Source organism: the organism of the source record quoted next, unplaced genomic scaffold (assembly GCF_019419815.1).
Source record: "Pyrus x bretschneideri cultivar Hongxiangsu unplaced genomic scaffold, Pyrus_bretschneideri_v1 Contig11, whole genome shotgun sequence".
Taxonomy (NCBI): domain Eukaryota; kingdom Viridiplantae; phylum Streptophyta; class Magnoliopsida; order Rosales; family Rosaceae; genus Pyrus; species Pyrus x bretschneideri.
The window spans coordinates 9,114,674-9,128,084 of NW_025999402.1; the positions used below are offsets into that span (position 1 = coordinate 9,114,674).

A 13,411-nucleotide genomic window follows, 5' to 3' on the forward strand; every position below is an offset into this window, starting at 1 on the left:
AGCGTGAAAGAAATCGAGCTATGTATTTTGTTTCTCGTATGAGTAAGCTGCTAACTTTGGTACATGTTTTCTGACGGTTTATCGTTTGGTGAAATGATTTTCGCATGTCCTTTTTTGTCTTTGCACTCCATGTTTATTTCTCTCCCTTTATTCTATTATGATTTATTCAATCTAAAAGGCCTAAAATAATTGCTTAGTATTACAGTCTAATGATAATTCTCTTCACTTATAAATTAGAAATCTTAAGTTCAATTCTTACCAAAAGTCTAATTCGAACCAAATTATTATGACAAGCCCACTGTGAGGTCAATCGAGAAAAGAAAAGAAAAATGATACACTAAAATCACTTCCCATTGTTAAATATGTACTTCTACGTGCTTGTTCGGATCAGCTTTTGTGTTTAGTCCTACCGGTCTGATATTCCCCTCCCCGTAGTTTAGATTAACTTAGTACAGTACAATTGCTTCTATTAGAAAAATAGTCATTAGAAAAACATAAAAGACCAAATTATATAAACCATCTTCATGAAAACAACAACAAACAAGGTATCAATTATTTTCACCCACATATAATCTCATCATCAGTCAGTCTACAAGGGAGATCAACATTAGAAGCTTAGAAAATTCTGTATCAAATAAAGAAGGAATAAAACAGAAGAGGCTGAATCAGAATTCAGGCATTAAACTTCCGGTGCGCTGGATCCCACCGACTTCCAGAGCTTCACCCAATCCGCCATGGCATCACCTGCACGAGCAAACATAGGATCTACCTTTCCCAACTGCTCCTTCACCGCCCTTGCCATGTCGACAACACAGTCTTCTGCTGTCACGGCTGATCGTGGCAACCTAACTGACTGAAAGAAAGGAACCACTTCCTCCATCAGCTTCACACCCTCCCACTCTTTCTTCAAGCTTTCAATGGCATCACCTCTTTCCTTTCTCCATACATAAGGTATCCCAGTTTTTACGCCAATTCCCAGGTGATCGCATATGACCTTTACACACATTCCAGACCATATATCTTCCACTGTCTCCCACCTGATCTTTCCTTCCGCTGACAACCTCAAAGCCGGGAACAAAGCTGGCCCTACCACCTCACGATCAAAAGCAATGTTTATTCCACTTACAGGCATTAAAGATCTCACCGGAACAGTCATTACAGCATCCACATATCGAGAATTCCTCTGCTCTGGCTTGAGGGCCTGTGTTGGTGCATCATAGTCTGCCAAATTGAGCCACAGTCCACATGATAGCGCACATGTAACCCCACTCCTCAGGCTAAATGGGTAACCACGAACAAAATCTGCTCCCTTCCGATACGGATCATAGAGTGTGTTAAAAAAGAATGGGGTAGCTGGAGCTTTGAGATTGGTAATATGCTGTGCCACCACATCTACTATATGACCATTGTTGTCCTTAGCCGGGATGCAGTCATCATCAATTGAGATAATATATTTTTTCCTTGAGACCAGGTAACCAAAATACCTGCATGAGTAACCAGAGAAGAGAATGGAATGAGAAGAGCCCACCATCCGATTTATGTCAGATTTGGTAAAGACATCCACGTTAAATCCTTCTGGAACATGGAGCTCCCCATCCATATCAGGGTCTTTGACAATAATCAGATGGAATGGGGAGAATATTGGTCTCCATTCATTCAAGAATGGAGTCAGGTCGGAGTTGATTGCTGCAACCACGATGTCAACCTCACTGGGGTTGATGCTTGTGTCAGACATCTTCAAACAGGAGTTGGGAGAGAAAAACAACAAAACTTGCACGTGCTTGTTTAATTAGTTGATCTTTGTCTTCCAAAAGTTATATACTCTGCTCACACAATAACACCCAATCTCAAAACTTTTCAGAGCATCCTGCAAGAGATATTATTGTAGGTCAGAAGAAGGCTGCCAAAATCGGTTTCAAAATATTACAGGAAAGGAAGGACACTGGAAATTTTCAAACAAAACTTACTGGTAGGAAGGACAGGGGTAAGGGTCTGCCGAATATTAAGTGCCCGGATTAGTGAAAGTACTTCTTCCTTGCCAGTTGCTACAAACAGCTTCAACACTTTCTCATTTAGCTTTCCTGCTCTCAAAGTTTTCTGCCATTAAACTGAACATTACTATTCCCATATACCAAATGCATAATCATACATGAAAGCAGAAGGCAAACAGAGACCTTAGAAAGCCAAAATGACGAAGGTCTCTTGATTAGAATCAAACAATCAAACACTATTTTTCAATTTCAGCTAAATCTGAAATTTCAATCTATAATTCTCATCAAGCACAACGTTTCACAACGTAACAAACACAGAACACCTTGCTGATCTTTCACAATGGGGAGAGGGATCGGTTGGGGGCTGAGGGTGGGGATGATGTTATTTTCTCTCTGCTAAATCGACATTATCCACTAGTGATCAATGAGAGCAATTTTTTACAACAAATTGCAGGAAACACAACAATCTTGATCATAGGCAGTCCACATCTGTCCCATGATTGTCCATGTGGAGCTACACGACGAACAGATCGAATATAAACATTGATAAAGTCATCAAATTTACATGATACAGGTAGCACTCCAATATCCGGGAAGCTAACACATTCAACATTCTTTACCATAAAAGATTAGACAGATAAACGGTCTTTAAAAGAAATAATTCAGTAAATGTATGCAGGATGACAACATACATATGCTATTACAAAACAAACCTAAAATCCAAAAGAGGTAGAAATCCCTAAAATCCCCAAATCATGCGAATCAGCAATTAATTTCAACCCACGTCGATTGACATAAAAATTTCAAAAATTAAGACAAACCCAATTCATATCTCACCAAATCAAGCCTGCCCATGTCCACAATAAAACAAACAATCCATTTGAGACCCTAAAGAAAGTTACTTTCGCGGTAAAATCAAGAACAAGAATGCCAAATTACCAATCGGTCATGTAAGGTGAAAATAATGAATGAATGAAGAAATAGAGGAGGGTAGAGAGAGTACCAGGAAGAGATCGAGGAGGATGTGGTCAGGGAGAGGAGAGAGATCGGATATACTGGGGAGGTTGAGGACAGCTAAGTCAATAGTGAGAGATAGCAGAGAAGGCGGAGTTCTCATTCAGTCACTCGTACAAACATGAATATTTATGCCTAGAAATCACTCTCTCTCTCTCCTCTTTCTCTCTCTCGAAAATTAATAGCAGAGAATAATTGGTCCAACGTGGTTTGTCCGGGATTGCAGAGACTGCAGGGAAGACGAGAGAAGGAAGATCGCTTTTTTTTGGTTTTTTAGATTTCGAGATTTCTGACTGTGTTTTCTCCGTCCATCACGGCCATTGGCCACCTGTGTTTGGGTTTGCACGTCACTTGTCGTTCGCACGTGTGACCGACATGTTTTATTTAAGCTTGGATAATCCAATAAAGTTCCTTTTTTTTTGGTCGATAATCCAATAATGTTCTATTTAACGTAAAATTGGTATAAAAAAAAAAAACGATTGTTTGGAAGTGTTTTAAAATCACTAAGAAAAAATGTTTTGGAGTTTTAAAATTATCTAATGTGTTTTCTATAAGAAGCACAGTTAGACGTTTTTTACATGGAGCACTTCAAGTGCTTTTCTAAAAACATCTCTAATGAAGTCCCATAATCCTTACCACTGTCTATCACCATATGTCTTTAAATTTAGAGACTTTGTGGCTTGGCAGAGTTCTAGTCCCCTATAGTATAGGGATTGGCGGGAGTACTCAAAAGTTTCCTCACATTTGAGGACTATAAATAGGGACAACTTTGGATGGGGATGGAGGCCCACCCACATAAAAGGTTGCATGCTTCTTCCAAAAATTGGGTTTGAGCGATGTTGCAGCTCATCCACTTGCTCTAGCAGCGTGTGGATGCTAGTCGCCAGACCACTGTTGACGCACCTACAGGTTGGGCCTCACATTTTTTTTTACCATAAATAAATCGTCTAGATTTAACTTAGAGTTTTTTATTATATAGTTCTCAAATTTAGGATTTATACTATATGGACTTTTTTATTATACATAACCTCGAAGATTCTCTTTAGTACCTACATAAGTCTTTAAAGGTGGTAATAGAAGTTCCTAGGAGATGCTCTAAGAGCACTTGTACTTTTATTTCATATCATGGCATATATATATATATATATATATATATATATATATATGTAAATCAAACTCATTCAACCTACTGTCAAAGGTTTTAGTACATTTTTACCAAAAAAAAAGGTTTTAGTACATCACATGAGATATGTCAAATGCCATAAAATTCGTGTTTTACATCTTATTGATAACTAAAGATACTTTTGACTACATTTAGTCGAAAAATCTATAGTTCTTCAAGATTATAAAAGACTTTCACTTAATCACTTAAAATATATAAAAAAAGTGACTTTCGTACTTCCCTTCTCTATCTTCTAGCCTCTTCTGCTTAATTTATTTCTTTAAGTTGAGTATTTATCCAATCCAAGAACGAAATAAAAGGGAAGTACAAGATGCAAAAGTTAGGTGTTAGAAATCAATCCCGTATTAAAATTCCTAAAGAAAAATTTGCAGCACTTATTAAAACCTTTTGACTTCCTTTATGGCAAGAGCCTAACCGAGCCATTTCGTTAGGCTTTTTTTATGTCGAAGTCAATTTGTTAGGTTTTCTGCACTTCTACAATTGAATTTTAAACCGCAATACCGTTGACATGTTTAGTAGACTGAGATTTAAAGCCTCAAATAATTACAGAAGAAACCACCATGAGAAGCAAACATTATATCGACCGACGAAAATGGTAAAAGTAGAGCCAAATATACAACTCTTGCAGTTACAGGTACTTAAGTTTACAGATAACTTGAGACTTCCGAGACTAAAGCGCCCTGCGGGCCGGTTGCCGGCAGAGGATGTGAAATCTTACAGTTTCTAGCTTGCGGAGAGCACAAACTTTGGATCAAAACGTTTTCTGGTATCTGCAGCTTACAAATGCTAAACCGATACACACGATCTAATGATCTACTAATTGCCCTTAATCTGACATCAAACCGGAAACAGACAACACAAAATCTACAAGTACAAGCCGCCAGCAACTCACGAGTCCAGTTTAACTCCGATGATGGACATGAGAAAGCGAAGTTTGTGATTAACTTGTTCGAGATCGGGAGGGTCACCAAATGATATCGTCGGGGGTTCTACCCCGGTGAAGAGGTAAAGAGCCTTCAGTTCCTCTATGCATGTTGCATGGGGTGTGCCCTTGTATCCGACTATACTTCGCACAGCACCAATCTTCTCCCGTATTTTAGCCTCATCGTACAGTACCTGAAGATGCAGCGAATGAAGCAACTCAGCTATCGGTCACATTAAATTATTGAAACAATTTGCAACTATAAATATACTTATTCGATCAGCGGGCTTTTATCACCAGTTTAAGTTTCCCTCTAAAACGAGGTCGACAACTCAATAATCAACGAAACATGTAGATTCTCTTATTTTCAGCTTTCTTACTCGGCTTACAACATCATTTCTATTCTGTTAATTGTCAATTTACTTCTATCGGCTCGCAAACGGTGTCCATAGAATGCTTCACATTCTGGGTGAAACTTGTGATAGAACATGAACTAATCAACCATTTTATCAAATCAAATGTGATATGTAACTGAATAGTGTCATGCTAAAAAGAATTATATGTGCTTAAGCATGCAGATAGACTCAACGAGAACATTACAAGGAGAAAAAATCGGTGCAAGGATTCTCCTTTCCCTATTAATTTAAGAACAAGTGTATCTGAGATTATTATTTAAGCTCGTAGAACATAAAATAAACTCTAACCCCATTTGAATGCACGTTGAAGTCCTTCCCGGATGACATCCCAGAATCTGTAGATTCATGAGCAATGCCTGAAACGGGAAGTTCTGTAGCTTCATCACCCACATTACCTGAAGGTCCTCCAAAAGTATGAGTTAATACTAGAATTACTGAACTGGGAACAAATTATTTGCAATAGAAAGAAACTACAGTGCATAAAATTACTGTGATGATCGCTTTAAAAACTTCACCTTCAGAAGTTTCACAAGAAGCACACCAGTCTTGCTGACCAGAAACATTTTTGTCATTGAACAAATGAAGCCCGCCTGCATATGAATTTGAGGATACCACAGTTTCCTTCTCTTTAATCAACCGAAAATCTACGTCACTGATGCTATCCTTGGTTCTCCTTCCTTCCTGTACTGGTTCCTCTCTGATTATCACAGGCTTTTGCTCGTCTTCCACAATGCTGCTCACCACAGGTTTCATATTTCTCTTATCTGCCATTCTCTTTTCTTCCTCTAAAACATCGTTAACATTCTTGGTTTCCCCTATTGGCTTCTCCACTTCTAAATTTTTCTCAGCATTCTTGCTTTCCGAAACACTCCCAATATCTCTAGTCGGTTTGACATCTTCAGAAACAGTCTTTGCATCGTTCGCATATCTCATTTCTTGGAATCCTTGCATACCTTCACATTCATCTGATACTTCCCCAACTCCACCTTCCAAGATACTAGTCGGTTCTTGCGATCCAATACCAGCAATTCTAGCTTCAACTGGTATCTCAATGTCTTCAGCATGTGAACCAATTTTTTTATTTCTTACCTCCCCACCTCCTCCAGTTTCTCCCACATACTGCTTGTTCATCTCCATTGCATTATCAGCGTTGCCTTCATCCCTTATTTTTTCTAGCAATCCCCTTGTCTCTTCCACCAACTCCTCATCTTCTACAATATCACTCACTCTTTCTTGATCCTCGCTCTCTTCGATTACTACGCTAGTCACTTCAATCGGTGCCACTCCCATTTGATCATCAGTTTCATCACCCTCAATCACATTCAATACCAATCCACACACCTCGTCGACTTGATTCTCATCTAGTACAGAATCATCCTTTAAATCATCAGTCAATCCTTCAAATTTCACCTCGTAAATACTATCCAATATTAGCTTTTCCTTCTTATTCGTAGACTCATCAACGTCCTCCTGATATCCATTTTCTTCTACATTTTCATCCGCATCTTCAGTTACATTTCCTTGTGAATCCTCCGCAATGATGGCATCATTTTCCTCATCCACAAATTCTACTCTCATCTCGCCGCCTTCAAGTCTATCCCTCCAATCCCACCCTTCTTCCTTTTCGATGTCAGTCTTCCCTCCTACCCATGTGTCCTGTTCCCATTCCTCATCTTGCTCGAATTCTTCGTTATTCGACATTAACGTTCCATTATTTTCTGACAAAAGAGGAGGTTCACCATAAGGGAGCAACTTGCTCATGATCTTCTCAGTGCAAGCATAACTTGCCAAGACAACACCGGATGGAACAGAAAGGGCAAACCCAATTGCGGAAATAACAACAAGCGGCGGAAGAACAATTGGGGCAGAAGAAATTACCATACCAGTCACCAGAATTTTCAACCCAAGTCCCCATCCCTTGTTCAAGATCCACCTCACCTTCCCATGGTTAGCTTCAGGGGAGTCTTCTTCTAGCTCGGACTCCCCACTTGGATCCTCCATCCTATGCATATATATGATACATGTAGCAACCAAATTATTGCCAGTTAATGAATTGAATTTTGGATTTCGACGAAGTAAATAAACTTAGAATTTTGATAAAACGTCGGAATTTCTAAATTGAAATACATCAATCCCCTTATTCACGTTTGAGGGCAAACGACAGTGGATTTTAATAGAAATCATGTAACAATACAATCTTCAAATAGGGTATCCTGGATAAACCTTAGTCACTTGAATTGCTTGAAAATTGATTGGAAAAAGCGAAAAATTAATTTAAAGAAGAAATTTCTAGGCATCATGTAGCAAGCAATCGAACAAAATAACACTATCCCAAGTAATGAAAAATAAATAGAAACAAACATGATAAATTAATCCATTAATCTGGAATTTAGTTTTCCCCTAACAAAACATAGTCAAGAACCTCAGCAAATTAACTAAAATAATCTTAAACGTAAGATCTAATTACCTGATCGATCAGTACGAGCTACTACTTTGCTTGACTTGGTTTCATGGTAAATCCAGGCAACAGTAAATTTAAATCTAATTGGAATTTTATAATTACCACCACAAAGCTCTTCGGCTGAAGTGAAAGCATAGGAGGAACCCTAATAAAAATAACTCGTAGTCGATGGAGAGGAAGGGTTTATAGCAGACGGCGGATGAAGTCTGCTTGCGACACGCGTTGATAAATTCTGCATGCGACATGCAGACGGATAGGATCATATAATTGTCCTCAACGTGGCTGCAGAAAGCACCGCCACCTGCACCTCCACCTCTGACTAGGCAAAAAAATACCCCCATATACTAGTTAACTCCTTCCACATAATATGTTAGGACGAATCGTTATGTCACCTGAATTTCTGAAACTGTTCGGTCCTTGAACGCCCTTAATTTTGTCTCTGTTTTGAGAATTGCTTATATAACAAGGACCTATTGAAGACTGTTTCTACTACGAATATGTAGCAATATTACTAAAAATGTAACTATTTTAAGAAGAAGCATGTAACAAGTATTTCATAAAACCCCTCTTACGATGTGAAATACTTGAATTTTTTCCTACTAAAAACAAGCCAATAGTGAGGAACGTTTTTATTGGGTTTTTTGGTTGCACGATTTTGGAGACGACCAAAGATGCTTTTACAACAATAACTGCTTTTACGTTTTTCTGCTATACGCAGTTGTTTTTTTCTTTTCCAAATGATGATATCTTATATGCAGTTGGAAGCGTGTTTAATTGTTATAAAAAAATTTAACACTTACAAAAGTCAATTTCAAACAAGTTCTAAACTTGAATGGTTTGGAGGTGCTTTTAAAATGATTGAAAGCACTTTTAATTATTTGGAACAAATTCTTAGTAAATGGAAGTGAATCTTGGAAAAACACTTGAAGTACATCTTGCATGAAGCACATAATGGTGCTTATTGCATGAAACACTTTAAGTGCTTTTGAAATATTAAACTATTTTCATTAAAAACACTTTCAATTATTTCAAAAACACTTTGAAACGAGGCAACGCCATTTAGTCTCAAGGCCATGGCTAGTATTGGGCTTTGGTTGCAAAGTTTTGGAAACAATATCTAAGCCCATGATAGTCTTTTCGGTGGAAGGCTCATGATTGTCATTAAACTTTTTGGCTTGGCCTGACTTTAGTTATATTAATTGAAATTCTGAGAGGTTTTAAAAGGTTTTGATGAAGTTTAGCTGATAGGAGAAATTTCACATAAAACTTTGATATCTCAAAATTTCGTGAATGTTAAATGCAGTACGAATTTTCTCAGTTGTCTTTAATTTCTTAATTTCATAATTTTTTTTTAAAATTAATTCCTAATTGAAAATACTTAATATTATAAATTTCTTTAAACTTCTAATCTAATAGACTTTAAATTTTTAAAAATTACTTCAAACTTAAATTACATACTTTTAATTTATTAAAAAAAAAAATTCTCAAAGTTCCAATCAAATACAATTACAGATAAAAGACGTAAATATTTATATTTTCGTTTTATTTCGCAGGGACCAGGTTCCAAGTTCCAAGATCCAAGTTCCAACTGACCGAATAACGCATCTGCAACACAACCGATAGCTGCTACACACAGTATCACCAAAACCCTAAAAAGCTTCCTCTTCACCTCCGTCGCACTGCTGCGCGAGGCCCTCTCGAACATCCGGCTTCTCCGATATAAACATGGCGGACATCATGACGTACAATGACATAGAGGCGACGGCGGCCCGAATCGGAATCGACCTCTCGCAGCTCGACCTCGATTCCATCCGCCTCCCTGCCGGCGAAGACTTTGGCATTATCAGGTAATCCTAGCTCCGACCCAAACCCTGACTTTCCAGAAAATTGATAGCAAGATTCGTTCTTTCCCAAACCCTATCGTGTTTCCATAAGTTTGATAACGAAAGTGGTTACGCAGAAATTTTGTGTATTAGAAGCATGATTTGAGTATTTTTTTAATTAATTAAATGGTTGCGTAGTGATGATGAGGATATATACAATGTGGACAATTCGGAGTTGGACGCAGGGTTTAGCAACATAATTGTTGTTGATAACCTCCCTGTTGTTCCTTTGGAAAAGTTTGAGAAGCTCGAAAACGTCATACGTAAAATCTATAGTCAGATTGGTGTGATCAAAGACGACGGCTTTTGGATGCCTCTGGACCCCGAAACCAATAAAACCTTGGGTTACTGCTTCCTTGAGTTTAATACCCCTCAGGTATCTTTTCTCTCATAAATGACAAATTGTGTGTGTATTGTGTTTCCAATGAAATTTCGCAGATTGATAGATACGCGTGATGAATAATCATCACTTGGGTCCCAAACTATGTCTCTGTGTGTGAACGATTGATATGTAACCTTGCATTGTTGTGATTATAGGAAGCTGAGCTTGCCAAAGAGAGGACTCATGGATACAAGCTGGATCGATCACATATTTTTGTTGTCAACATGTTTAACGACTTTGATCGGTTCATGAGTGTTCCGGATCAATGGGCCCCTCCAGAAAGTAAACCGTATACTCCGGGGGTAATTATGCTCTAATCAATCAAAATTTTTGGACATTCTGAAATGGAAATAAGCTCTGGTATTTATTATGTTATCTTCTTGGGCATCATTACAGGAAAACCTACAACAGTGGCTAACCGACGAAAAGGCCAGGGACCAGCTGGTCATTCGTTATGGTGCGGACACGGAAGTGCTATGGAACGATGCAAGGCACCTGAAGCCGGAACCGTTCTACAAACGCACTGTAAGTGGATGTCTATTCCCCTTTACACATTGTTGATGTTTTCCCTCTTAATGGTCACCTTCTCTTATATTGAATACTTCAACCGTGAATAATCATATGTATTATCTGTTACAGTTCTGGACTGAGAGCTTCGTGCAGTGGTCCCCTCTGGGGACTTACCTGGCCACTGTTCATAGGCAGGGTGCTGCAGTCTGGGGAGGCGCCTCCACGTTCAATCGTCTGATGCGTTATGCTCATTCCCAGGTTGTTTTTGGTTTTTGGTTTCAGTTTTAGTTTGTATCTGTATTTGTTTTTTCTCTCGGTCCTTACCTGTGACTGTCAACTGCAGGTTCGACTGATTGATTTCTCACCTGGTGAGAAATACTTGGTGACATACAGCAGCCATGAACCAAGCAATCCTCGTGATGCAAATGTGAGTGAGATTCAATACTTTTTGTGATTTTTCTTTTGCCTTGTTTCTGTTTCTAATGTGAAATTATTTTACAGAGGGTCGTGATAAACATTTTTGATGTGAGGACCGGAAAAGTAATGAGAGATTTTAAAGGAAGCCCAGATGATTTTGCTATTGGAGGAGCTGGAGGTGTTGCCGGGGTGTCTTGGCCTGTTTTCAAGTAAGTTTATATGACGCAAATGTGAATTTGAGTGTTAACTGTATTTTAATGCTTTACCTTTTCTTTTAATATTTGCAGATGGGCTGGGGGAAAAGATGACAAGTACTTTGCCAGGATGGGTAAAAATGTTATTTCTGTATACGAGACGGAAACATTTTCTCTTGTAGACAAAAAGTCAATGAAGGTGGAAAATGTCATGGACTTCAGTTGGTCACCAACTGATCCGATTCTTGCACTATTTGTTCCAGAACTGGGTGGTGGCAACCAGCCTGCTAGGGTGTGTATCTTGTTCCATTTTACTTTCTGTTTTCCTAGATCTGGTCTTTTCTGTTTCCCCTTTTCTGTATTTCACTGTAGGGTAGTTAAACTAATGCTTCATTGATACAAATAGGTGAGTCTTGTTCAAATCCCTGCTAAGGAGGAGTTGAGGCAGAAGAATCTTTTCAGCGTCAGCGATTGCAAAATGTACTGGCAGAGCAATGGGGAGTATCTAGCTGTTAAAGTTGACCGCTACACCAAAACAAAGAAAAGTACATACACTGGATTTGAGCTTTTCAGAATCAAGGAGCGGGACATTCCTATCGAAGTCTTGGAATTGGAGAATAAGAATGACAAAATTATTGCATTCGCTTGGGAGCCTAAGGGCCACCGGTTCGCAGTAATTCATTGTGATAACACAAATGCGAATAACAACCCAAGGCCCGACATAAGTTTCTACTCCATGCGAAGTGCTCACAATACTGGGCGTGTTTCAAAGCTCACTACTCTCAAGGGAAAGCAGGCAAATGCCCTTTACTGGTCACCTACCGGCCACTTCATTATTCTGGCAGGATTGAAAGGTTTTAATGGACAGCTAGAGTTTTACAATGTAGATGAGCTTGAAACCATGGCCACCGCTGAACATTTCATGGCGACAGATATCGAATGGGATCCGACCGGAAGGTATAATTTTGGATATCTTACTTGTCAGTTGGTTTCTTACTTGCATCTTGATTTTGACATGCTAGTTTTGTCTTTCAGATATGTAGCTACTGCAGTGACCTCAGTCCATGAGATGGAGAACGGCTTCAACATCTGGACATTCAATGGCAAGCTACTTTATCGGATACTAAAGGATCATTTCTTTCAGGTAATGCCATTATAGAGGAGGCACTGAATCTTATTCTCATGCTCTATATTCTGACATATTACTCAATTTTAAAAAACTTTAATCATCTCTATTACAATTTACATCAAGGTTCTTACAACAGAAAAAGAAATGAAGGAATTGGGTATAAAATAATTTAGTTTACGAATTCTTTTTTCTCATAGTAATGTCGTAGTGTTGTATGCAATGAAGTTTGTGATGATAGATTTGGAAGTACTACATGCCTTTGTGACAATAGATAAATTCTAGTTGTAATAGATTCATGCTCTAACTGCATAGCCCTTTGTTGTAGTTCTTATGGCGCCCAAGGCCGCCATCATTCTTGACTCCCGAGAAAGAGGAGGAGATTGCAAAGAACTTGAAGAAGTACAGCAAGAAGTATGAGGCAGAGGACCAGGATGTTTCAATCTTCTTGAGCGAGCAGGATCGCGAGAAAAGAAGAATGTTGAAGGAGGAATGGGAGAAGTGGGTGGCTCAGTGGAAGCAGAAGCACGAAGAAGAGAAAGAGGTGAGGAAAAATCTGAGAGACGGAGAAGCAAGTGATGAGGAAGAGGAGTACGAGGCTAAAGCTATTGAGGTCGAAGAGGTGATAAACCAGGTAGAGGAGGTCGTTGCTTTCGAAGAATGAGTGGTGTTCTGATTATAATTTTGGAGCTTATGAATCTAGATCTTGTCTTTTGAACACTGTATAAGAACTTAATACATCTTTAGATTATGCTTTAGAGCCTTTGGATGAATTTTGATCTTCTTCCATGTTCTGTTTTTGTTTCTGAATGTGTTTGACCGAAAGCGTTATAATTTGTTTCGGACTTCCAAAGGTTTGTCTACGCTACGTTATTAGTAGTGTTTTATGTTTCTGTTCCGTTGGAATCTTAG

General features: G+C 38.7%; 3 protein-coding genes across 4 annotated transcripts; 1 reads left to right on the forward strand and 2 right to left on the reverse strand.

The window, feature by feature from the left end:
• Positions 1-525: 525 nt before the first annotated feature.
• Positions 526-3,285, reverse strand: LOC103930375 (probable UDP-arabinopyranose mutase 5). Of its 2 annotated transcripts, none has more exons than XM_048577259.1 (3): positions 2,995-3,285; positions 1,968-2,081; positions 526-1,867 (listed from the first exon to the last, which is right to left on the reverse strand). In XM_048577259.1, exon 3 carries the CDS (start codon positions 1,733-1,735, stop codon positions 680-682), a length of 1,056 nt encoding a protein of 351 aa, XP_048433216.1. In that variant the 5' UTR covers positions 1,736-1,867; positions 1,968-2,081; positions 2,995-3,285; the 3' UTR covers positions 526-679. The 2 variants fall into 2 exon arrangements, with proteins under 2 accessions (XP_048433216.1, XP_009337978.2); XM_009339703.3 differs by having other exon boundaries at positions 526-1,721; positions 1,964-2,097; positions 2,995-3,284.
• A 1,460-nt stretch (positions 3,286-4,745) lies between these two features.
• Positions 4,746-8,153, reverse strand: LOC103930376 (fibronectin-binding protein PlpA). Its single transcript, XM_009339704.3, has 4 exons — positions 7,994-8,153; positions 6,042-7,528; positions 5,815-5,921; positions 4,746-5,304 (listed from the first exon to the last, which is right to left on the reverse strand). The coding sequence occupies exons 2-4, from the start codon at positions 7,525-7,527 to the stop codon at positions 5,077-5,079; spliced, it is 1,821 nt and encodes a 606-aa protein (XP_009337979.2). The 5' UTR covers position 7,528; positions 7,994-8,153; the 3' UTR covers positions 4,746-5,076.
• A 1,419-nt stretch (positions 8,154-9,572) lies between these two features.
• On the forward strand, positions 9,573-13,272 carry LOC103930377 (eukaryotic translation initiation factor 3 subunit B). The gene is made up of 11 exons (XM_009339705.3): positions 9,573-9,834; positions 10,009-10,246; positions 10,408-10,554; positions 10,649-10,777; positions 10,892-11,020; positions 11,106-11,189; positions 11,264-11,388; positions 11,467-11,665; positions 11,780-12,330; positions 12,409-12,517; positions 12,828-13,272. Exons 1-11 carry the CDS (start codon positions 9,713-9,715, stop codon positions 13,161-13,163), a joined length of 2,169 nt encoding a protein of 722 aa, XP_009337980.2. The 5' UTR covers positions 9,573-9,712; the 3' UTR covers positions 13,164-13,272.
• Positions 13,273-13,411: the final 139 nt, after the last annotated feature.